A 23,972-nucleotide genomic window follows, 5' to 3' on the forward strand; every position below is an offset into this window, starting at 1 on the left:
CACTCTTGACAGGAATTTGTGTCCTCTGTTACGGAACACCTATTATTTACTAAGTCCAGGAACAGCTTTCTATTTAGTGTTTACTAAGGACTGTGTGTGTGTGTGTGTGTGCGCGCACGCGCGCTAATGCGCGCGCATGCTCTCATGCTATCAAGCCAGTTCTTTAGCGTAACTAATGCTTTTTTAAGTGAAGCTGGTATGTAGTTCTGAGTGTATATTGCGTATGTCAATTTCTATGCAAGGAGTTCCACAATAATGTTTAGAATACCAAATGTTTGAAAGGAAAGTAAATTGACAGGTCAGCTTTAAAATGTCTTAGAGACTCATATATAAATATATATTATATATATTTGTACAGGAAGAACCAGGCATCTCTAATTGAAGCAACATGATTACTTGTTGATCAGTGGTTCTGGCAGAACTGACCAGCCACTGAAGTGACACAGCTGACTTTCTTTACTCCTTTAAGATGAAGAACTGTATGCCTCTAATACCAGTGTCCAGGAGTCTAAGACAGGAAGACCACCAACAATTAAAAGCTAGCCTGGGTTATATTACCAGACCAGCCAGACTATCATGGAACAAATGAATAAGATGCTGTAAAGTAGCACAGAAGACTAAATAAAAACACATTTCTGAACCAAAAGATATAAATGTACAAAAACATCAACTCTCCCCAAGATGATTTATACACTGATATAATGCATATACAATAACCAATAATATTTCTAGGCTTAAGCATGCTGTCACCAGTGTTTAAAAAAATTGAAAGAAAACAAGAAAAAATAGAAGCAGTGTGGAGAAAGATCTAGCCAGAGATTAAAGAAAGTAACAAAATAGCAGTCCATAGAGAGATGAGATACAGTTCCAACCAAGCTGGGCTTGAGGTCATCTGCAGTTCCAGACACGTTGGCCGCTCAGTCTGGAAGAGCATATGCAAGCCTGGGCAACATAGCAGGACACTGTCTCTTCCTCCACCACCACCACTACCAATAATATACAATGACTGGGGCTGGATAAATGGAGCAGTTAAGAACACTGGCAGCTCAGCCAGCCACCTTTGTAACTTCAGGTCTAATACTTTTAAGTCTTGGAGCATAGACAAAGAATGCACATTATTTGCTAGTATGTTACATTAGTTACCTATAGTCCAGTACTTGTTGCTGTCTATCTTAGGGATTCTATTGCTGTGATAAAATACGATGACCTAAAGCAGTTTGGTGTGGGGAGTGGGTTTATTTTGCATTTCCACATCACAGTTCATCATTGATGGAGTTCAAGGGAGAAACTGTAGGCAGGAACTCAAGCAGAAGCTGTGAAGGAGCGCTGCTTACTGGTTTGTTCCTCGTGTCTTGCTCAGCCTGCTTTCTTATAGCCCAGGACCACCAGCTCAAGGTTAGTACCACTCACAGTGCACTGGGCCTTCTCATATCAATGTTCAACCAAGAAAATGCATTGCAGGATTGCTCCCAAACCAGTTTGGTAGTTATTTTCTCAAATAACTCTTAACTTGTGTCAAGTTGACATAAAACTAGCCAGCAGTGAGAAACCTTGTTAGTATTGTCTGTCTTTGTGTCTGGCCTTCTAAGCTTCTGTCAGAGCCATCCATGAAACTCCACTTAGCAGCACTCTTAGACTCCTCCAGCCATTCCTCCAGACTTTTCTGAGTCTCTCCCACAAACCACTTCCAAAGCCTCTAGGTCATGTGTTGTGTAGCAGTTTCCTTCCAGTTTGAAACATTTCATACTGCAAGGGAGCTCCTTAAACTGGAAGGTAAACATTTCAAAGGGGAAGTCCCTGAAACCGACCAGATTCTCTAGGTCCCTCCCTGCCAGAGTAAGCAATAAAAGCTGAGAGTCACTCTCAATCTGACTGATAGAACTGAATTGCAGAGAAATTCTCAGACAAGCCAAGCTACAAAAAAAAAAAAAAAAAAAAAAGACTTGATACCAGACCAGCTACCAGGAAGAAACAGAAACCAGCTAAGATGCCACTAAGAATGTAGACCAGCTAAGGCACCTGGAAAGGATATTCCTCAGTCTATTGAGCTGCCTGCAGGCTGTGTAGTGTGCTGCAGATTCCCAGCTTTCTGTGCTGTCACCCATGCTGGGCTGGGCTTTAGTGATGCAGCTGTCTTTGAGTCATTCTACTCCTGTAAGTAAGCCCTCACTCATTCCTGTAAGCAACCCCAATAAAACTCATTGGTTCACCAAGTTGGACTTTGGAGGTATCTCTACTTTGGTCTGTCATGAGATCCATATCTGGGGTGAGTAGACATGTGTTATATTTTCCTAGGAGAAGTTTTGCCACACAGTACCAGGTATCATGTGGTCCAGCAATAAATCTCACTTTATGACATCATCAGAGGTCCAGCCCTTGTCAGCTTGGCATCTAAAGGTGTCTCTGTATACCATCCTTATTCTCCAAATAAAGGCAGTAATAAGTCATACTTACACAACAAGGACATCCTTATTTCCATATTTCTGTAACTAGTCACATGGCCAGAATTCCTGTGACTAGTATTTAAATTTTTCTGAGGAGGCTTTTTATTCATCTCAGATAGAAAGAACAGCTACAGACCAGAGAAACAGTCCTCATGCTGCCACTGGTAAGCCAGTGAGTTTACTGGGGATACTTCCAGGAATACACAGGATGCTGAAGCAAGAAGGCCACCAAAAGTTCAAGACCAGTGTGGGCTACATAGTAATTTTAAGGCCATTCTGGCCTACATAGTGAAAACTTGTCTCCAAAAAAAACCAAGTAAATAGATAAAAATTGGATCTGAATTTTGTTGTCATGTCTCTTCAGACTTTCAGCTTCCAACAACAACATGAATGCTATTTTTCTAACAACTGGACTTCCACAAGCTTAATTTGCTCTTTGATCAAATAAAAATGGGACCAGGACACTGTGATCTCATTGTTTTCTCTGGTTTCTGACAAAGTTTCTTTTGCTGTAAGCTGAATTTGTAACTTTTTTCTTTTTTTGTTTATATTTGTTCTTGAAATTATTTGTGAATTATAGAAGCCAGCCCTTCAGTACATATTACAGAATGTGTAACATTCTCAGAGTCCCAAGGGCTTTTTCATTTGGATCTGTGGTACTTCTACCAGATCACTGTCTTTGGCTTTTAATTAGTAAAATTATTTATCTTTTGGCCTTAAAACTATAGCTTTGCTTTATGTAAACAATAACCATTCATATAATAATGGAAGCTAGGAATCCAGTTACAAAATCAACAAGTCTTGTATCTAGACGAAAACTTAGGCCACAGCAGAACACCCAACTTAGGCCACAGAAGAACACCCATGAACAGATCTTTTTCATTAGGCATGGTAGCATGCATCTGTAATCCCAGGTCTTGGGAAGTAGAGGCAAAAACATAAGGAGTTCAAGGCCTGGACTACATGTAGCTTATGAGCGCTAACGATAATGGTTTTTAAAATCCTGAGGGTGCTGAAAAGATAGCTCTGTTGTTAAGAGCGTTGGCTGATCTTCCATAGGGCTAGGGTTGATTCCCAGCACCCACATGGTGACTCACAACCAAGTGTAACTCCAGCTCCAGGGGCGCATCTGATACCCTCTTCTGATCTCTGTGGACCAGGACACAGATGATGCACAGACATACACACAGGCAAAACACCCATACATGGAAACCTTTTAAAAATTGTTACAAAACAAACAAAAAAAAAAATTAAAGAAATCAGAGCCAGGCAGTGGTGGCCACACACCTTTAATCCCAGCACTTGGGAGGCAGAGGCAGGTGAATTTTCTGAGTTCAAGGCCAGCCTGGTCTACTGAGTGAGTTCCAGGACAGCCAGAGCTACACAGAGAAACCTTGTCTCAAAACAACAACAGCAGCAAAAGATTCTTTGTAACTGCTGAGGAAGACTTAGATAAGTAGAAATGCAAACTTAGCTAGTAAACTGCTTGGTAAAGTAGTTAGTCCAGGCTGGGAAAATAGTTCAGAAGTTAAGAGCAGGTACTGTTTTTCCAGAGTACCCAAGTGTGCTTCCCAGTACACATGTTAAGGTGGTACACAACCTACCTTTAACTCCAGCTTCAGGGGCATCTGATGTCTCTGGCCTTTCCAAGTGCCTACAAGTCAAATACTCCCCCCCCCCCCTTTCCTTAAATAGCTGTGAACTAACATATTCTCACTCAAGAGTATCAACTGGTGGTTCTGCTTGGCCTTTGTTTGTGTAACAAAAGCATTTCTGCAGTTTACTTGGACGAGACATGGGGCTCTTTTGGAAGGTAAGTCCAATTGGCATGGTAGCAAATGGGAATAGATATGGAAGAAAAGTGGTCCCTGTTTACACAGATAGAACAAAGACTAGAGCTCAGGGTAGTAAGATGAGGAAGGGCAGCATGAAAGGGGCCAGTGACGTCATACTTTGAGTCTGAGCCCTCTGTGCACTTCAGCTGAGTAACTACATACTACTTTCAGCCAGTTGTAGTGAGATCACAGGAAATGAACTGTGAAGGGGAGAGACTGAGTACTGTGCATTCAGGGATTTTTTGCCTTAGTCCATCCTGCTTACCTAAAATGAGAAGCCCTACTCATTCTCTGCCTGTCAGAAATCCTTTTCCTTCTGTAAAACACATGTTTGAGTACACACAGAGAAATAACCTGCTGAGTAGCTGAAGGAAGGGTTTATTTGGGCTCACAGTTTGAGGTTGTATGTTCACCATGGGGCGGGAGAGATGATGGTGGTAAGAGCTTGAGGCAGTTGTCACATCCCTGCTGTAGAACTGGGAAGCAGAGATTATTGTTAGTGTGCAGCTCACTGTCTCTTTATTTAGGCTGGGGAGCCCAGCCCATAGAATGAATGCACTTCTAGGATGCTTTTTCCTATCAACTAATTTAATTTAGAAAAATTTCTCACCAGAGTTTGGTTTCCACAGTGATTCTAAATTCCATCAAGTTGACAATCAAGGTTAACAGTCAAATAAACTTCATTCTATAATTACTATGTTTTGCTTTGTAGATTGTGAGATAAGAAAAAGCTGAAACTCTACATAAGAACACACACTTTGCCTGGCAGTATTTTTTGTTTTTGACACATGTAGCCTTGGCTAGCCTGGAATTCCCTCTGTAGACTATGTTGACGAAGCCAACTCGGAGATCCACTTGCCTCTGCCTCCCAAATTCTGAGATTAAAGATGTGTGCCACCACGCCCACCTGGCAGTACCTTTTAGAACTGTGTAAGGAATGCTTGTTGAATGAAGGACAGATCACTTCTCCGATAACTCTTTTTGGCCTAGTGATAAAAAAAAAACATTGACTGTAGCTCAGTAGCAGAGTACTCACTGAGCATATGAGAAGCCTGGGGCTCCATCTCTAGTCCACACAAGCAAAAACAGTAATGCAAGTGCTGACAGCTCTACCGGAGACTGACTGTGTGATGTCATAGGGTGCTTCAGAGAAGTTAGTGCTTTGGGTTTCTGTTGGAAAGTGAGGCTGGGGCTTGAGCAGCTTTGCTTTTCATTTACACCCCCAGTGCCTTTAACCCTTTGAGTTTATGAAGGCATCTTTAAGAGGAAGTGTAGCATATGAGCCTAGACATTTTGCTGTTGTTTATCTTGGTGCTGTGAACTGAACCCAGGACTACCTGCACACCGAATGCACTGTGCCAGAAGCTTAACCAGCACTACCTTCCTGAGCTGGTCCCTAGATAGGGAACATCTAACATCATGGAAATAAGTGTTTAATGTTAGACTGTTTTGTATATGTGTAGTTGGGACTTTGTAATATGTGCTCAGATAGGGAGAAGAGCCAGAATTTTGTCCTGGAAAGATGACATCCTGACAAGAGAAAAGAACAGCACTGAAAATAGCCAGGCTGAGGTCATCTTCCTGCCATCACACACGAATACAGAGGACAGTTGACAGTAACAACAGGTAGAGGACAGCACTGATGGTTTTGGAGTGTGTGACAGAGAATAGAAACATTCTGTTTATTTTTCTCAGGAGTGGAGTTTCTAGGCTAAATTGATAGGATTTAAAAAATAAGATTCATATTCTGATCAAAGAAAATTTTTTTCTCTCTCTTTTTTAACTCTGTGCTAGTGACTCATGCTCTTCTCAGAATTGTGCTTTTGTGGAAACTAAAGCACAGTTGTAAATATACCCCTGTCATTTGGGCTGTTGTGATAGCATTATTGTGGGTAGACTAGTGATGGGTGCTTTAGATCCAGTTGTAATAGAGGAGCCAAGACTGTTTGAGTTCTCTGATTCTAAAAGACATTTAAGCAAAAAACAAAGTAATCATTGTAATTTGGAGGATTATACAATGAATATAGAAACTATCAAAAAAAACTTATCATCTTAGAGATCTGTATCAAAAGGTATTTCTTTTAAAATTGCTTGTGATCCTAGGGAGTAAATCAGGGGCCTAGAACACTGCTCTGCAAGTGCTCTATCATTGAGGTGTGTTCTGGAAAATAACATTGCGGGGGGGGGGGGGGGAAGAAGGGGGGGGGAGGGAATATTCGAGTGCGTGTGCCCTTTTTTATGCTTTAAAATTGTCATGTGACTATCAAATGGTAATGATATCATATCTGTCAGATCATTAGTATTAGCTAGGTGAGGTTGAACAGTTTGACTTAAGCTTTAATACTGGAGTTAAAGAATGGGGTTTTGACTGTGCTCTTGATGCAGGACAGGCTCCATGATTTATACTGTCTGTATTTGACCCCATCAAGCTACTTCATTGCAGGCTGGAGAAACGGCTCAGTGATTAAGAGCAGTGACTGCTCTTCTAGAGGTCCTGAGTTCAATTCCCAGCAACCACATGGAAGCTCACAACTATCTGTAATGGGATCTGATGCCCTCTTCTGGTGTATCTGAAGACAGCGACAGTGTGCTTATATACATAAAATAAATAAGTAAATCTTTATTAAAAAAAAAAAAAGATACTCCATTGCTCACTTATCCCTGTGATCACCAAATTGGGTGTGTGCATGTTAGGCTCTGCCACTATCCCTATGTGTTTAAGCTGGGGGCTTGGATTTCTTCCCTGAAATCTTTGTATCATTCTTTTTTGAGTTACTCTTTAGCTGCTTCTTAGTGAAGGTGCAACGTTACCTCTCGGAGTTCTCTATGCCTTATTTGAATTTCAGCAGAAGTCTGCTGATGATGCAGCAGGTGAAGCAGTTGCTGGATAACAGCATAGTGATATGTTAAATGGTCTGTTGAGAGGGTTTTCTCATAGGACAGATTTTATGAGCAAGCACTTTAACTTCTATTTGGTTAACAGTCTGCTTCAGTTGGTCAGCTTCACGTCAGCCAATAAAGATGAAACTATCCTACTGACACGACTGTAGTGGAGATGCTTAACGGCGGCTCCGCCAGTTCATCAAGGTCCAGGACTATCATTGCAAGATAATCAGTACATTGTCCATTAACAAGTCCAAGTAAACAGTAAACATTTGAAAGGGAAATTAAAAAGACTCAGTCTCCACATTGATGCCACTGTTACTCATAGAACTCCTCGTGCCTGGTTGTGTGATGCTTACACTAACAGTAAGTCCCCATCCTCTGGTTGCACAACCGTCTGTTGCTTTGCTTGCCCAACAGTTCCCCTCCATCACTTCACATTTGCTCTAATGAAATGCCAGGGGATAGAAGGTGGGTCACTAGTTGGGTCAATATTTGTTTGTAGTTGAGTTTTCAGTCATAACTAATGTGATAATTTTCTATCACTGCCAGGAAATGAGGCAGATGGCAGGCAGTTAGAATTTGTTTTAGAGAAACTTTGTTGTTTTGTTTTGTCCTAGCTCAGTCTTACTTCAAACTCATGACCCTCCTTCCTTAAGGTTAGTGTTAGGATTGCAGGCATTTACCAACACTCCTTGACCAAAAGGGAGCGATGTTTAGAAATAATGTAATATTGTTATTCTCGAAAGTTTCTTACATACACACGGTGTATTTTGATCATATTCATCCCCTTCTCCTCCTGGACCTCATACTCAATACGCTCAATCCCTTTCAGCTTAAAGTTCTCTTTATTTTAGGTTCCTTACCAAATCCATTGTGTGCTGCCCATACACTCTTAATATCAGCTGACCACCAAACATGGTCTGCTTACCAGAGGACTACACCTTTAATGGTAGCTAACTCTTCCCTCCCCTAGAAGCCATCAAATGTCAATAGCTTCTCGACTAGGGAAAGAGCTGTGAGTCCCTCTCCCTCTGTTAGAATGTTTACTGACCTGATCTTGTGGAGATCACCATAGCAGTGATGAGTTCATGACATCTGGCCTGACATGTTCACCGTCAAAGCCACACTGCCTCACTTTGGTCTTCTTTGACCTCTGGCTCTAACAATCTTCCTGCCCACTCTATGGTTCAGATGTCTCATTTGTAACTGAGCACTCTACACACACTTATTCTCTACACATTGATCATTCGTGAATTTCTGTGTAAACCACTGCCCATTGCACAAACACACTTCAGTAGAGCTCTCTGAATTGCACTACTCTGTGGGTATAAGAGATAACAGTTTAGAGGGCAGTCTGACAGTAGGTACAGTTAACAAATGATCATAGTACCTTCACTCCTGTCGCATGTGAGCTCCTCACCGTGCGGTCTTAGCTGGATTGTTTATAGGAGCAGACATGCATTTTCTCTTCAGAACATGCCTTAAGTCCAATCAGGAAGCACTTGGTTTTGCCTATAACATCGGCACCACTGCTGTACCCATTGGCATATTTTGTTTGCTACACTGGTCACTACTGCAGTTCACAGGATTCACAGGTCACAGAACTCCTGATGACCCCTGTCTCTCAGGAGCCTGTAGAGCACCCTCCAGTACTTTGAGAGCTAGCCAGCAAGGAGGAGCTTCCTTGTTAGCACTAACTTGATTTCTCCTTGTCCTGGAGAAGTGTTCGGTGTCTTCAGCAGTAGAGGCTTACCATCACGATCTGATAAGCCACGAAGATATATACAATTTAGGAAGTTTAGAAGTTAGTAGCTTCCCTGTGGCTGAAATTGTTTTTTTTTTTTAAATGTAAAGACTTATTTTATACAAATGAGTGTTTTACTTGCACGTATGCATGTGTACCATGCTTGGTGCCTGGGGAGGTAGGGGTCAGAGCTGGAGTTACAGATAGCTGTGAACCAAACCCGCCCTGCAGGAACAGCCAAGCGATCTTAACCACTGAACAGTCCCACCAGCTTCCAGGGTTGGGGGCGAGCAGCTTTAAAACTCAAAATTTTTATTACATTTTATATCTTTTGTTCAGTGTTGTTACTATGAAGAATAACTAAGCAAATACAAAATATCATGTTTATCAGAGTGTAGTCTGAAAAATGAAACATTCATGTAAATAGACCTTTATACAATTATGCCATAAATTGGGGTTAGGAACATTGGTTTGGGTCAGTATGACATATGAGATGAACAGGTTAAGACTAAATATTTAGTGGCCAGCTTTAGTAAAATAAAATTGTAGTGTATTGTGTATTTGCCATGTCTTTTTGTAAGAATGTCAGTATATATCGATAGGTAGACATAAGAGGAAAGAGACGACTTAAAAAGATTGCAGCTCCAGCAGCCTCTGAAGAAATGGGTTAAGCACAAAGGCTGAGATTGTGATTGAGACAAAATATAGCAGCAACAGTAGATAAGAACTAGACAGAATGTACAGGACGTAAACACTGATGTGAGGGACAGGGGTACTTTGTACTTGTAGGGCCAGATTCCCCCTTTCTAATCTACTTCTGGATGGAGAATTACACTGTTGAGTTTTCTTTTTACAAAATGCCAGCACTAGGGACTGCCCACCTGGGATGAATGAAATTAAAAGCAACAATTTCCTCCTGTGTGGGTTTAGGTTTATTTTGTATATAAGTACATTAGATGGTTTTTGGGCAGAAAACTAGCCTGTGCTCTCCTGTGTCAGATTGATAGATATATTTGAGAAGCACTCCATATTTTTAAGTAAATCCATTTTGTTTGATTTTGTTTTTAAAGATTTTATTTTTGTGGCAAATTAGATGGCTCAGCAGGTAAAGGCACTTGCTGCCAAACCTAGCAACCTCAGTTCAGTTCTTAGGACCCCACACAGTACAAGGGTGTCCAGACCACTACACACATGCTCTTGAGATGCTCACAACCAGACATATGCAAAAATTAGTGTAATAAAAAGATTTATCTTTGGATGGCATGTATATTTGTGTGTGTATTTGTATACTTGAGTGCAGTGCTCATAAAGGCCAGAAGAGGCCATTGTATTTCAGATACAGATACTGCCTGTGTGAATGCTGGGAACCAAACTCAGCTCCTCTGTGAGTACTGTATGCCGCTGCCGCCACCTCCTTCTCCTCTTCTTCTTCCTCTTCCCCTTTCTTCTCTCTTCCCTCTCCCTTCCCCTCCTCTTCCTCCTCTTCCTCTTCTTTTAATTTTCGTGTTCTCTCTTTTATTTATCTACCTGTTTATTTCAGTGTTCTGCCTGCATATATGCCTGTATGCCAGAAGAGGGCACCATATCCCATTATAGATGGTTTTGAGCCACCATGTGGTTGCTAGGAATTGAACTCAGGACCTCCAGAAGAGCAGCCAGCATTCTTAACCTCTGAGCCATCTCTCTAGCCTCTGTATGCATCTTAATCACCTCTCCAGCCCAACAAGTCTCTATTTGAGTCACTTACCAGTAGGTTGTTTTCTTGTTGCAAACCAAATTGGTAGCATTCATTTACACCTTTTCCTTGGCCTGGAAGTATTGGCAGATCAACATTGTGATTCCCAACAGTACAAGTGAAGACGTCTGTCACTCAGTTTTGAGAAACACTTAGGGCAGTGCTATGAATGTTTTCTTTTCTCGTGTGTGTACGTGTGTACGTGTTTGTGTGTCTGGGAGTCTGGGGTTCCAGGCACTGAATCCGTCACTGCCCTGCTATTTATTCAAGCTCAGAAGAGAGGGAACTGTTGGAAAGAGGGAGCCATGGTGGAGCTTTCTAATCATCCTTGGTTTTTCTCCCCAAATCATTTTGGCAGCTTGGCAGATAGTATAGATAAATCTGTTACTGCTTGGAATGCTACTAAAAGTATGTTCCAAAATAAGAAGACCTTTAAAAAAAAGAAAATGTCTTTTTAAAAAAAGATTTATTTATTTATTTTATGTATATGAGTACACTGTAGCTGTCTTCAAACACACCAGACGAGGGCATCAAATCCCATTACAGATGTTTGCGAGCTATCATGTAGGTGCTGGGAATTGAACTCAGGACTTCTGGAAGAGCAGTCACTGCTCTTAACCACTGAGCCATCTCACCATCCCACAAGAAGACCTTCTAATGGAGCAGTCTTAGATACAAATGGATATCTATACTGTGTCTACTAGAATCTTTGATGAAAGTTGCTAGTTCTGTCTTTATTGAACTATGCCAGGCTGAAGGTCTATGGATGTAAGCACACATGCAAAACAGACAATAGGCTCAACTGAGGAGCCTATAGCTGACCTAAACTTCTCTCTTAGTCATGCTATAAGGTTGGTGTGTACTTAGAGACAGACATGCTTTTTAATGTCTAGAGATCTGAGAGCTTCTACCCAAAGGAGCAGTATTTCAATGTATATAGATGCGAGAGTGTACTACCCAGAGAACAGCATTTGAATGTGAGCCCCAATAATGACTAAATTACATCCTCACCTCATGGTATAAAGAAATAAGGCATCATTTTAATAAAAAAAGATATGAAGAACAGTGTGAAGCAAAGGAAAAAGGAACTGTTCTGACTAAGGAAGTCTTCAAGACGGCAGTTCCTACTAAAGCAGAAACAGTGGCTGACGTGTGCCTCTGCTTTTGATGAGACTGGGTAATACACATTGTAACAATGCCGTTTGAAAAGTCAGGGGCTTCCAAAGCACTTGCAGGCTCCTCAGTCATTAACCCTAGGTATTGAGGATAGAGCTGTGGTCACTCTTGACTTTGTCTGGACTGCTTAGCTTATGCCTTGTACCTAATCCTTCCTATGCACTTACCAGTGCATCCTGCCACTTACAGACTGAGCTGTTAGTAAAAAGGACTCAGAAAGTTGGAACAATAACCTACAGCAAAATAGTAATGTCATTTCCAATGGGAAGTATTAGTTACTCTTTTGGGTTCTGTGTTTGGAAGTCTTAATTTACCAAGTCCTGCCGTCCTGATCTGATACTATGAGTGGATTTTCTGGAGTTGTCTGACTTACCATTCATTTCTGACTGGCTGGACTTTGTTTCAGTGAAATTAAGATGTTCTCCCTTGACTATGAGTCTTGGTTTCTTTCCCATTGCTTTGTTAAATACCCTGACAGTAGCAGCTTAAGTGAAAAATGTTTATTTGTGTGGCTTATAGTTCCATCATTGTGGGGAAGACATAGCAGCATGGAGGGAAGGCCAGGTGACAAGAGCCACAGACTCACTGGTCACGTAGCACCATGCAGGAAGCAGAGAGCAAACAAGTTGGGCATGCCCCAATGACCCACTTCTTTCAGCAAGCTGGGGGCCAAGTGTACAAATGCATGAGCCTATAGGAGCCATTTCATGCTCAAACCACAACACTGTCCTAGGACAATGAAAGTAGTAGTCACTATAAAACTCTCAGTCACATGCCCTGAGAGCATTGTGTAACTAAAATCATGTGCCAGTATCAAGTCCTCCTGTCTTTTCTGCACCCTTCTCATAATTGCATTTCTTAAGCCTTCACCTGGACTGTTATTTCCGCTTTTATTTTGGGTATTGAGGTCCAATCTAGGCACCTGCTAGGCAAGTGCTACAGAGCTTTGTTTCCAGCTGCCTTAATGTTTAGTCTCCTTTTGAGTTTAAATGTTAGCTTATCTTGGTGTACGCTGAAATTTGATTTTGCTGTCGTTATTTTCCTTGCGTTTTTGGTTTTGTAGGAAATCAAACCAGAACCTTAAGAATGCTAGGCAAATACTCTTATCATTGAGCCAGACGTTTGCCTATAAAATTAAAAATTTCTACCCCACATTTCAAGATATGGTTTATATAGTTGTGTTTTTAAGTTCGTGACTTACCTAACAACGTAAAACCAGTACTACTAGTTTGTATTCATTAGTGGCTCTGAAGTGAAATTGCTTTTGCTATCATATTAGAATCTTTTAACCTGCCTGTTCAGGTCATGGTCCTACATTTTAGCTGAATGAGCTGGTTAGTATCCTGTTGGCAGGAGGATCAGCAGTTTAAGGTCACTTTTGTCTGGATAGTGAGTTCAAAGCCAGCCTGGGCAACATGAGACCCTGTAAAATCTACATTTTATACACATTGTTCACCTAGATCCTAATTGTCATTATTTAAAAAATGTTATCAATACACAGATACTCCCTAAGCCACCCATTGACCTCATGTCAGGAAACTTTTGATTTATTGCTGTAATAATTACAGAAATATATTTTCATAATGCCCTTTATAGTTCTATGAATGTGAATTTAATATGAAACAAATTGCAGTCCTTATTTAAGGGTTTGGCGTTTCCTACGTTATTGTCATGAGAATTTGATTTCTACTCTACAGATCTTTGTGTCTCATTGAAAACCTGTTTTCTCATGGTTAGCTTGTGTAGGTCAGTGAAGGACAACATTCTGATGGAAGTAGATGGAGCATCTTTTCAGAGCTTGTGCATGTCACAGCTGTCTCTTTGGACTTGTTCCAGCTCCTGCTCAGTGGCTCTTACGGAAAGGAAATCTTAGAGGCCAGCACTGGGGTTCAGAGCATGGTGCTGAAGGACACTTGCTTCCCAAGAATCGCCACTCCATGGGGTGTGTTTATAATTAGACATCTCATCCCCATGCAGCTGGCCTCAGAGCCTTCAGCCTCTTGCTTATCATCCCAACTGCTGTATCTTTCTTCTAGCCCTTGATGTTTTCCCTGGAATAATTTCTCTCCCACACACGCTAATTTATTTATTTCCTTTACACCCTCCTCTTCCCAGTCCCCCCTCATGGCTCTTCCCCCACCTCCCCCTCCCCTTCATCTCTGAGAACGAGGAGGTCTCCTTTGGATACCAACCCACCCTAGCACATCAAGTCACTGCAGGACTAGGCACACTCTCTCCCACAGGCCGGACAAGACAGCCCAGTTAGGGGGGAACAGTATCCCTAGGCAGGCAGCAGAGTCAGGGTAAGCCCCTGCTCCAGTTGTTGGGGACCCACATGAAGACCAAGCAGCACATCTGCTACATCTGTGCAGGGGGCCTCCTGGAATAATTTTACAGTTTAGTTTTCTACTTAATTTTCTATTCTGCTTTTTTTTTTTTTCCTATTTTCTGTGTCCCTTTTCCCAAAATCTTGGAAAAAGTCACAGTCTAGTAAGAAGTTAGGCATGGTTATAAATTATTTTAATGAGCATGTAAAGCTACATTATAAAAACCTGCAAGAGACTGTGATAACATTAAGAAAAGGATTAATTAACTCAAAGTATTTACTTAATAATCTTGAAACATGGTAGTCAGACTATTGAATTACTAAGCATGTTTGAATTACATTGCTTCTGTAGCAAGCCTATAAGGACATCTTTAATTCTTCTGCTCTAAGTTAGACTAAAGACTTGTTTGGAAATTTAAAGATTTGGAAAATATATTTCTATTTTCTGGCTAGTAACTAAATAAAGAGATGTAATAGAGATATAAAACCAAACACTGTTTTCCCATTGATTTAAGAATAAAGGTAGGAAGTACCTTGTGTATGTCAGAACATAAGAATCATAAATACATACTGGTTATTCAGAAAACTTTTGCACTTTCTGCGTGTGTAGAACATGTAGGTCCAGAAAATACAGGGTGCTTGCTTCAGCAGTCATGGCTGTTGGATGCTTAGGCTGCCAATTCAGACAGCATAGATGCATCTAAGCTTACAGATAGATGTTTCCAGGTGGCTTATTTATTGCTCATGTCTTTCTGATACAGATAGAATAAATAAACATTTTTAAAAACTATGTTTTAAATATTTTTCTAAAGTCAGAGATAGTCTCTGCTTTGTTCATCTGTTACATAAACTCCCGATGTACAGTTGGGTAATGATTTTGCTTCATAATCTGGTGTAAAATGGCATCCAGCTAGACATTTAATAGAAGATTTTGCTGCAGTGACCCAGCAACAGGCCCAAGCTGAGAAGTTACCATCCTGTGGTAGAAGACATGGGATATTCCTCCAGTTCTCACGAGCTTTCCGTGGGCTACAGGGCAGCACAGTGGTTGAACTTGATATTGAGGAATGTGGCTCACCAACAGAGAGAATAAGTTACATATACATGCTTCTAAGAAAATAAGACCACCCTAATGGAATAGTTTATTTATGTAAGTAGAATACTAGGGTAAGCAAAGCCAATTTTCTTTTTCCTTTCTGTCTTTGTTTTTCAGGTGGACATACTAGCATGAACCTAATGTAGCACATGAGACATAGACATAAGAGTAGTTAGTTTAAGGCCAGCATAGGCTAATAGGATCTCGCCCTCAAAAACTCTTTGTTGTATAAGAATGAACACATAGTCCCAACATTGCGAACCAATGGTCTTTCACCAACTTATCCCTTCTGTAGTAGCTTTTACACAGAATTCAAATACTTAGGAGACTGAGACAAGAGGACTGTGAGTTTGGGGTCTGCTTAGTTTGCATACCTAGTTAATGGCCAGCCTGGAACTATATAATGAAACTTTGTATAAAAAGCAAAAGATGGAATGCTTTCACATGTGGGGCCATGGATTTAATCTCTAGCAGCCTCTTTAAATGAAAATCCATTTTCTTTTCTTTTCTTTTCTTTTCTTTTCTTTTCTTTTCTTTTCTTTCTTTCTTTCTTTCTTTCTTTCTTTTTGTTTTTTTTGTTTTTTTGTTTTTTTGAGACAGGGTTTCTCTGTGTAGCCCTAGCTGTCCTGGAACTCACTCTGTAGACCAGGCTGGCCTCTAACTCAGAAATCCGCCTGCCTCTGCCTCCCAAGTGCTGGGATTAAAGGTGTGCACCACCACTGCCCAGCGAAAATCCATTTTCTAATGGCTACATCTGATCTTTGGTTTACTTACATGTAGAGTGTTAGTGCCTACACCCCAAAGGATTATTGCCAACATAGCAGTAAAATGTTAGTTGTAAGGTCCCTTTGCTTTTTCTACATTTCGATGTGTGAGCTCTGGGATAACAGTTTTGTTCTGAATGAGGTTGCCACAAGAAGGTAGAAACCATCAAACAAATAGAAATGGATATATGTCCTGGCTGCTGTGTGGTTATTTCTGTGACGCTAGTCAGTCCCTACTTTCCAGAATCTTCAAGGGATTATGGCAATGATTGCTTTGCTTATCAATGGAAAGAGAGTTAAATTGTGAAAAGTCTGTTACAACCTATAACCATACCATTGTACAGTAAACCATAAAATCAATAACTTGTCTATCCTGTTAACCTTCTCTTTTGTTCCTAGAAAACAAATGAGATTCTGGGTTATTGTATTTAAAAGGTGTTCAGTGATTCTGTGACATGGATTTTGTAACACCATTCAGTAAAGAGAACCATAAACAGCTGCTGTTTTAGTGTGGTTTAATTTTGTTTGTATTTGAATTTTTTTATTCTTGCAGAAAATCAGTACTCATTGGCATTTGCTTTGGGGGGGAGGAGTTAAATGTATATTAAAGCTTTCATTTAAGTCACAGTTACAGTTCACAGTCAGTATTTGTGCACATGGATTCATCTGGTCTCTTTACTAGGCCATGAATTTTCTTTTAAAATACAGGCAATGCATGGGACTGGATAAATAGTTGAGTGGTAAATGTACTTACCCCACAGACAGGAGGACCTGAGTTTGAGCACTACACTCACATTATGGTATAGTTTGGAGAGGAGGAGATGATCAGCAGATCCCTGGGGATTGCAGACCAGCCAGCCTCATCTACTTAGTGAGCTCTAGGCCATTGTGAAACCCTTATAAAATAAAGTGGAAAATAATTAAGGAAGATAGCAATGCCAACAACTGTTCCTCACATAACGGTATGTGCACCTGCACACATTTAAATAAAAGCATGAGAGACAAAATAATTGCATTTTAAATCTGGCTGCTCCAGTGAATCTCTTCTGTAAATTTGAAGAATATTTTTAACTATCAAAATATATTTTTCCTTTATTTAGTCAGGATCTTCCAGTCATCCTTTCCAGAGCTTACAGAATGCTAATGATTGCAGGATTCCTCTGCCTTGCCGCCTTTGATGTGCTGTCACTGTGGAGCACCTCATGATTGTTTGTCCATCTTTGAGAACTGCTATAGTACAGATACCTAAGTAGGTTGGGATCTTAGTCTAGGTCATACTGCCTTATGATGGAACATGAATTAGAAGATGCAAACAGAATTGAAAGGAGATCATTTAGGTTGTTGTAGTAGTCTGTACCCATGGTATTGAGGGTAGGAATGAAGGTGGATAGGAAAACTAAGGAGCTTATGATGGATAGGTTAGTTATGTTGGTGGACCTGAAACTGAGGGTGGCAGGTTTATAGACTGTGTCTTGCCCATTCCTTCCTTCCCTGTTTAATTCCTCTGTTTCTATGCTATGTTCTGTAGGCTGTCGTCTCTCCCCACTCCCATTGAGTTAGCTGGGCACACTGTTTATAGAATCTGTCCACCATAGCTTTTCTTCTGCTCTGGAATTCAGAGTATAGTTACTATCACACATACCACTTGATTTTCACACTCCGGACTTCATCTAATGAGGGCCAGAGGAGGACATCTGTCTCATTCTTCCTCACTTACTATGGTGGTTTGAATGAAAATGACCCCCATTGGCTCATAGGGAGTGGCACAATTGGGAGGTATGGCCTTGTTAGAGTAGGTGTGGCCTTGTTGGAGGAAGTGTGTGTGTCAGTAGGGATGGTCTTTGAGGTTTCAAATGCTCAAGCCAGACCCAGTGCCACTCTCTTCCTGCTGCCTGCTGATCCAGATGTAGAACTCTCAGCTACGTCTCCAGCACCAAGTCTACTGACATGTCACCATGCTTCCCAACATGACAATAATGGACTAAACGTCTGAACTATAAGCCAGCCTCATTTAAGTATTTTCCTTAATAAGAACTGCCATGGTCATGGTGTCTTTTAACAACAATAAAACCCTACCTAAGACACTACCTACCCAACACCCAGCATGGTCCTGGGACAAGACCACACCCTTGGTGAGGAACCAGTATCATCTATAGCTCCCATGTGCTGACGTCATGTGCCACATGATGGAGTGACCTCATTAGCAGGATGTCTGGGCCTTTTCCCACTCATTTCTACAGTTCCACTTTCCTTTTTAATTTTTATTTCATGTGTACGAGTACTTCATCAGAATATGTCTGTGCACCATGTACATGGCTGGTGCCGATGGAGGCTAGAGGAAGAGGGAGTTGAATTCCCTGGAACTGGGAATTAGATATGGTTATAAGCTGTGAGCTAGAAACTGAACCTGGTTAGGCTCTCTGCAAGAGCACCATGCGCTCTTGCTTGCTGCTGTCTTTCCCAACCCTCCATGTACCTTTTCACTTCACATCCCCTGCTTTACTTCTGTGCCGCTTGACTTTTCAGTCTCTGAGTGAAAGCAACTCTGGAAACAGCAGGGAATTGCCTTCTCTTTTCTCTTTAAGAGGAAACTTGGAAGGTGTGGGGAGGGGGAGATTTGAGCACTGGTTCATGGCCCAGATATAGTCAAAAGGATAGCTCTGGGCCCAGATATAGTCAAAAGGATAGCTCTGGGAGCTGGTTCCCTATGGGATCCAGAGATTGAACTCAGGTCATCGGATTATCATGGCAAGCACTTTTACCCACCGAGCCATCTCAGCAACTGTGAGCTTGTGTATCTTAAAGGTTTTAATGGCATCTTCCAAATGAATCCCCAAGACTGCTGTCATCGAAAACTGAAGAGTCTTTCAAATCCTAATAATGCTTAGCAATTTTTAAAATATTATAAGTACTTAACCAGAAGTGAGGTGAACATTGTACTGACACAGAGAGTCAGTCATAGGTCTCCTTCAGCATCTAAAATAGTCCATCTCAAGAATATTAAGACTTGGTACAGCTTAATCACCATGCTTCAAGGAAAATAATTGATATTTTCTTATGGAACAGTATACATTAAAAACCAAATTGAGGCCTGGAAGTGGCACCAGCTTTTAATCCCAGCACTTGGGAGGCAGAGGCCAGCCTGGTCTACAGCGTAAGTTCCAGGACATCCAGGGCTACACAGAAGCCCTGTTGTGAAAACCAAAACCAAAACAAATAAGGGACCAGAGAGGTGGATTTTCAGTTAAGAACACTTGGTGCTCTTGTGGAGAACCAGAGTTCACTTCCTAGCACCCACATCAGGCAATTCACAATCATCTGTAACTTCAGCTATACCTGTGTGAATTTGATGCTCTTCTGACCTCTGCAGTTACATACACACACGTGCAAAAATAGAATACCTTTAAAAACAGAATGGAAGCCAGGTATTGTGTCACACTTCTAACCCCAACAGTCAGTAGATGGAAGTAGAAGCATCAGAACATCAAGCAAGGCTACTCTTTGTTATACTGAAAAATCAAGGCCAGACTAGACTATCTTAGACCTTTTCTCAGACAGGCAAAATCCCAGAATGGTCTTAATGTATCACCTGGATAAACACACACACAGAGAGAGAGAGAGGGAGGGAGGGAGGGGGGGAGGGGGAGGGGGAGGGGGAGAGGGAGGGAGAAAGAGGGGCAAACAAAAACCAGCCCTCTACCAATAGAAAGGAAGTGACAGGGACTAGAGAAATGGCTTTCAGTTAAGAATGTATACTGCTCTTCCAGAGGAACAGAGTTTATTTCTGTCACCCACATCAGGTACTCACTACTGCCTGTAACTCCAGCTCCAGAGGGATCTGTTACCTCTCTTCTCTACAGACACCTGCACTCACATGCACACATTACACAGTCATAGATACAGGATTTAAAATAATTTTAAAAATTAAGAGAAATTACAAAGATTTAAGATGGAAAGACTAAGCCATTTAATTTCACATTACTGCATATGCTGGATGAAGAGTAAAGGAGGAGGAGTATTTGGATTTTTCTGGGCTGTACTTTATACTTAGATAAGTGAGGACCCATTACCTAAAAGATTTACCATGTCTGGTGCATCATAAAATGATTGAGTGGCAATGATAAAAGTGGCAGAAGCCATCTTCGTGTGTGCCAGGCAAGTGTTCCACTACAGCATCACATCCCTAATCTGTTGACTGCTTGTTCTTGGGACATATTAGCTAAGTATTCCAGGCAAGCCTTGAACCTGCAAATAAATTCTCCTGCCTCAGCCAAAGGAGCTGAGGTTTCAGGCCTGCACCACCAAGCCTGGGGAGATGGTAATTTCTGGTTGAGTTACAGCTTGCCTTTTCATTCTTTTCATTGCTTGTTTTTTATGCGACCCAGCTTAGAAAATCTATTCAGTATTTTAAATTTTTCATTAAATCTAATTAAATACAGGTAGGCTGTTTTCTAGTGTCTTCTGTAATAAAATCGTCGTAGGCTAATTTAGAGCAACCGTCTAGATGAAAACACATAAGTTACTACTGTTTTGATTAGTCAGACAACAGGAAGTGAGTGTTTACTCTTCTCAGTGCTGTTGTCAGAGTGTGATCAGGATTGCTTCTCTCTAACAGGTGGTTTTCTTCTCTTGTTCAGGGCACTGCTTGGGGACAACCATATTTCTGACTCCATAAAGTGGTTTTCTATGTAAACTTTGCAGAGGGTCAGAACAATGCCTCCACGACCATCTTCGGGTGAACTGTGGGGCATCCACTTGATGCCCCCACGGATCCTCGTGGAATGTTTACTCCCAAATGGAATGATAGTGACTTTAGAGTGCCTCCGTGAGGCCACGCTGGTCACCATCAAACATGAACTGTTCAAAGAGGCCAGGAAGTACCCTCTCCATCAGCTTTTGCAAGATGAATCTTCTTACATTTTTGTAAGTGTTACCCAAGAAGCAGAAAGGGAAGAATTTTTTGATGAAACAAGACGGCTTTGTGACCTTCGGCTTTTTCAACCCTTTTTAAAAGTAATTGAACCAGTAGGCAACCGTGAAGAAAAGATCCTCAATCGAGAAATTGGTATGAGATAATTTTCAGCTAATTGACACTGTCATTACTAAACTTCAAATAACTATGATGTCTCCTCTTTATTTCATTATTAAGATACTTTGTTTGAATTACTACCTTTGTAATCTTTAAGTAGGTTTCTATTTAAAAATCTAAAGTGGTTGGGGTTGTTTTTTTTTTTTTTTTTGATTTTTGGTTTTTTTCTACTGAGCTATAGAACTTTGTGACACTGTTCTGTAGGGTTTTACTTGAGTAGGACTTAGATTTTTTCTTTTTTTCTTTGAAATTTTATTTATTTAATGTAAGAGTGCTCTGCTGCATATACATCCGCCTGCCTGAAGAGGGCATTAGATCCCCCTATAGATGTTTGTGAGCCACCATGTGGTTGCTGGGAATTAAACTCAGGACCTCTAGAAGAACAGCTAGTGCTCTTAACCACTGAGCCATCTCTCCAGCCCTACTTAGGTTTCTTATAGCCAAGTTTTATTACTCTGAAAATGTTGATAAAGGTTCTATCATATTAATGGATACATGAGCAGTACATATAATATATTTAAAATGCTTGAAGCCTCATCAACTTTTTTTTTCTTTTTTTTTCCTTTTGGTTGTTCAAGACAGAGTTCCTCTATGTAGCCTTGGCTGTCCTCTTAAAAATGGATTTATCAAAGTTTTTTTTTTTTAACTCATAGAAACTTTTCTTTTGTGCTTTTCTAAATGTGTGCTGTTCTCAGTACGTAAAAACCACATCTGCCCTACATTCTTTATAAACATCGTATTTTTTTAGGTTTTGTTATTGGCATGCCAGTGTGTGAATTTGACTTGGTTAAAGATCCAGAAGTCCAAGACTTCCGAAGGAACATTCTGAATGTTTGCAAAGAAGCGGTGGACCTGCGGGATCTCAACTCGCCTCACAGCAGAGCAATGTATGTCTACCCTCCAAATGTCGAGTCTTCCCCAGAACTGCCAAAGCACATCTACAACAAGTTAGATAAAGGTAAGGAGGCGGTCCCACAGCGGAATCTTGTGTTGCTGTAGCTGTGCTGATCTCTGCTGCACTGTTGCCTTTTGCTAACTGGATCATGAGCCTAAGACAAGGACTGCTACACCATGAGTGGGGAGTAATAACTTCTGGATAGCAGTTACTCCTTCTTCCTGACTGACTCACCCCTTAGTGAATGCTTACCTCACTAACACTCAAGAACTGAGTTTAGAATTCACTGTTGCATAGAATGCTAACAGAATTAGAGCTGATTATCTTTTTAAAGTTTAATGTGGAGTTAAGCTCAGCCGTGGATCCTTGTGATCCACTAGCCCACTCAGAAAGGAACCTTGGATGCTGTGTCTTTAGGCAGATCTTTACCTCTAGTTAGATTAACTTGACATGGTTTCTGGTTGTGCTTAGAGGAACAGTGAACACTTCTTGAAACTTGTCTTCAGAGAAATGAAGACACAGCTATGCACCTAATGGTGTCTTTTTGTTACAGGACAAATCATAGTGGTGATTTGGGTAATAGTCTCTCCAAACAATGACAAGCAGAAGTACACTCTGAAGATCAACCATGACTGTGTGCCAGAGCAAGTCATTGCTGAAGCCATCAGGAAGAAGACTCGGAGCATGTTGTTGTCCTCTGAGCAGCTGAAACTCTGTGTCTTAGAATATCAGGGCAAGTACATTCTGAAAGTGTGTGGCTGTGATGAATACTTCCTAGAAAAGTACCCTCTGAGTCAGTACAAGGTGAGTGATGGTACCCACACCAGAGATGCACAGAGTTCTGATGATTAATAGTTGACATTAGGAAATACCATTTGTAAGCTTATTTTTATTAGCATATTTGAATTTTGCTTAATACTGGTAGTGAATGCCAGCCAAGTCTAATACCACTGAGCTGCACCCTCTAGTGATCATTTATGACGTATGTGTATTTCATGTGTTCTGCTCATATTCACCCCCATTGGGGTGAGTGAATTTACCTACACCCTCTAATCTCCTTGTTCTTAACCAGACCCCTGGCTATTTATGTTTAAATAATGCAATTATTTTAGAGTTGGAAGATGTAGCAATTATACTAACCACAAAATACTCATTTCATGACCTACCTGCTCCTAGCAAGGGTGTAGGGACAGTATTAAAATAGAATCTTGGTTTATTAAATTCACTACTAACCTTCTTCCTCTCTTTCTCTGTTCCCGACAAGAAGCAGTGGTAGCATACATACACTAGTTACTGTTTAATAAAATAGACATTGGCCTTTAGTTGGTGGTAAGTGGGAAAGTAGGCAGTTATGTATAGAGAGTAACACAGCTAAAAATTGATGTCTGGGGGCCAGCAAGGTGAATTAGTGCATAAAGGCACTTGTTACCAACCTAATAACCGAGTCAAATCCCTGGGACTCCTCATACGGTGGAAAGAGAGCCAACTTTGGATGTCTTGTGAATTTACGCGTGCTCTGTGATGCGTGCATATAAGTACACATGTGCACATATGTGCTTGGGCTCTCTTGGGCTTAGGACGATGGCGTGGAGCAGTTGGTGAAGTGTTTGGTGTACAAGTGTGAGTGATTGGACCCCAGCACCTCATAAAAGCCAGGCTTGGCACCCCATGTCTGACTTTGAAGACAGAGATAAGAGGATCTCTGAGGTTCTCTGACAGTCCGCCTGGCCCTTGGTGAGCCCTCTGTTCAGGAAACGATCCTCTCTCAATGAAGTGGACAGTGATTGAGGACCATGCCTGACCTTAAACTCTGTGCAGAAATAAATCCTGCTTTTTCAAAATTGAGACCCACCCATTTTAATATTTTTTAAAAATCTCTGAGCCGGGCAGTGATGGTGCACGCCTTTGATCCCAGCACTTGGAAGGCAGAGGCAGGTGGATTTCTGAGTTTGAGGCCAGCCTGGTCTATACAGAGTGAGTTC

General features: G+C 41.1%; 1 protein-coding gene across 2 annotated transcripts in view; it reads left to right on the top strand.

Annotated features, from left to right (window-relative positions):
- Window positions 1–23,972, top strand: part of Pik3ca (phosphatidylinositol-4,5-bisphosphate 3-kinase catalytic subunit alpha) — a 73,078-nt gene that overhangs the window by 22,192 nt on the left and 26,914 nt on the right. For both annotated transcript variants that reach the window (XM_028762676.1, XR_003710750.1), the window contains 3 exons: window positions 20,644–21,071; window positions 21,844–22,053; window positions 22,544–22,794. In XM_028762676.1, the coding sequence (XP_028618509.1) occupies window positions 20,720–21,071; window positions 21,844–22,053; window positions 22,544–22,794 (813 nt within the window). In that variant the 5' untranslated portion in view covers window positions 20,644–20,719. Of the gene's footprint in view, window positions 1–20,643; window positions 21,072–21,843; window positions 22,054–22,543; window positions 22,795–23,972 lie in introns of those variants that run through there.

The sequence above is a fragment of the Grammomys surdaster genome, unplaced genomic scaffold (genome assembly GCF_004785775.1).
Source record: "Grammomys surdaster isolate TR1022 unplaced genomic scaffold, NIH_TR_1.0 62, whole genome shotgun sequence".
NCBI lineage: Eukaryota > Metazoa > Chordata > Mammalia > Rodentia > Muridae > Grammomys > Grammomys surdaster.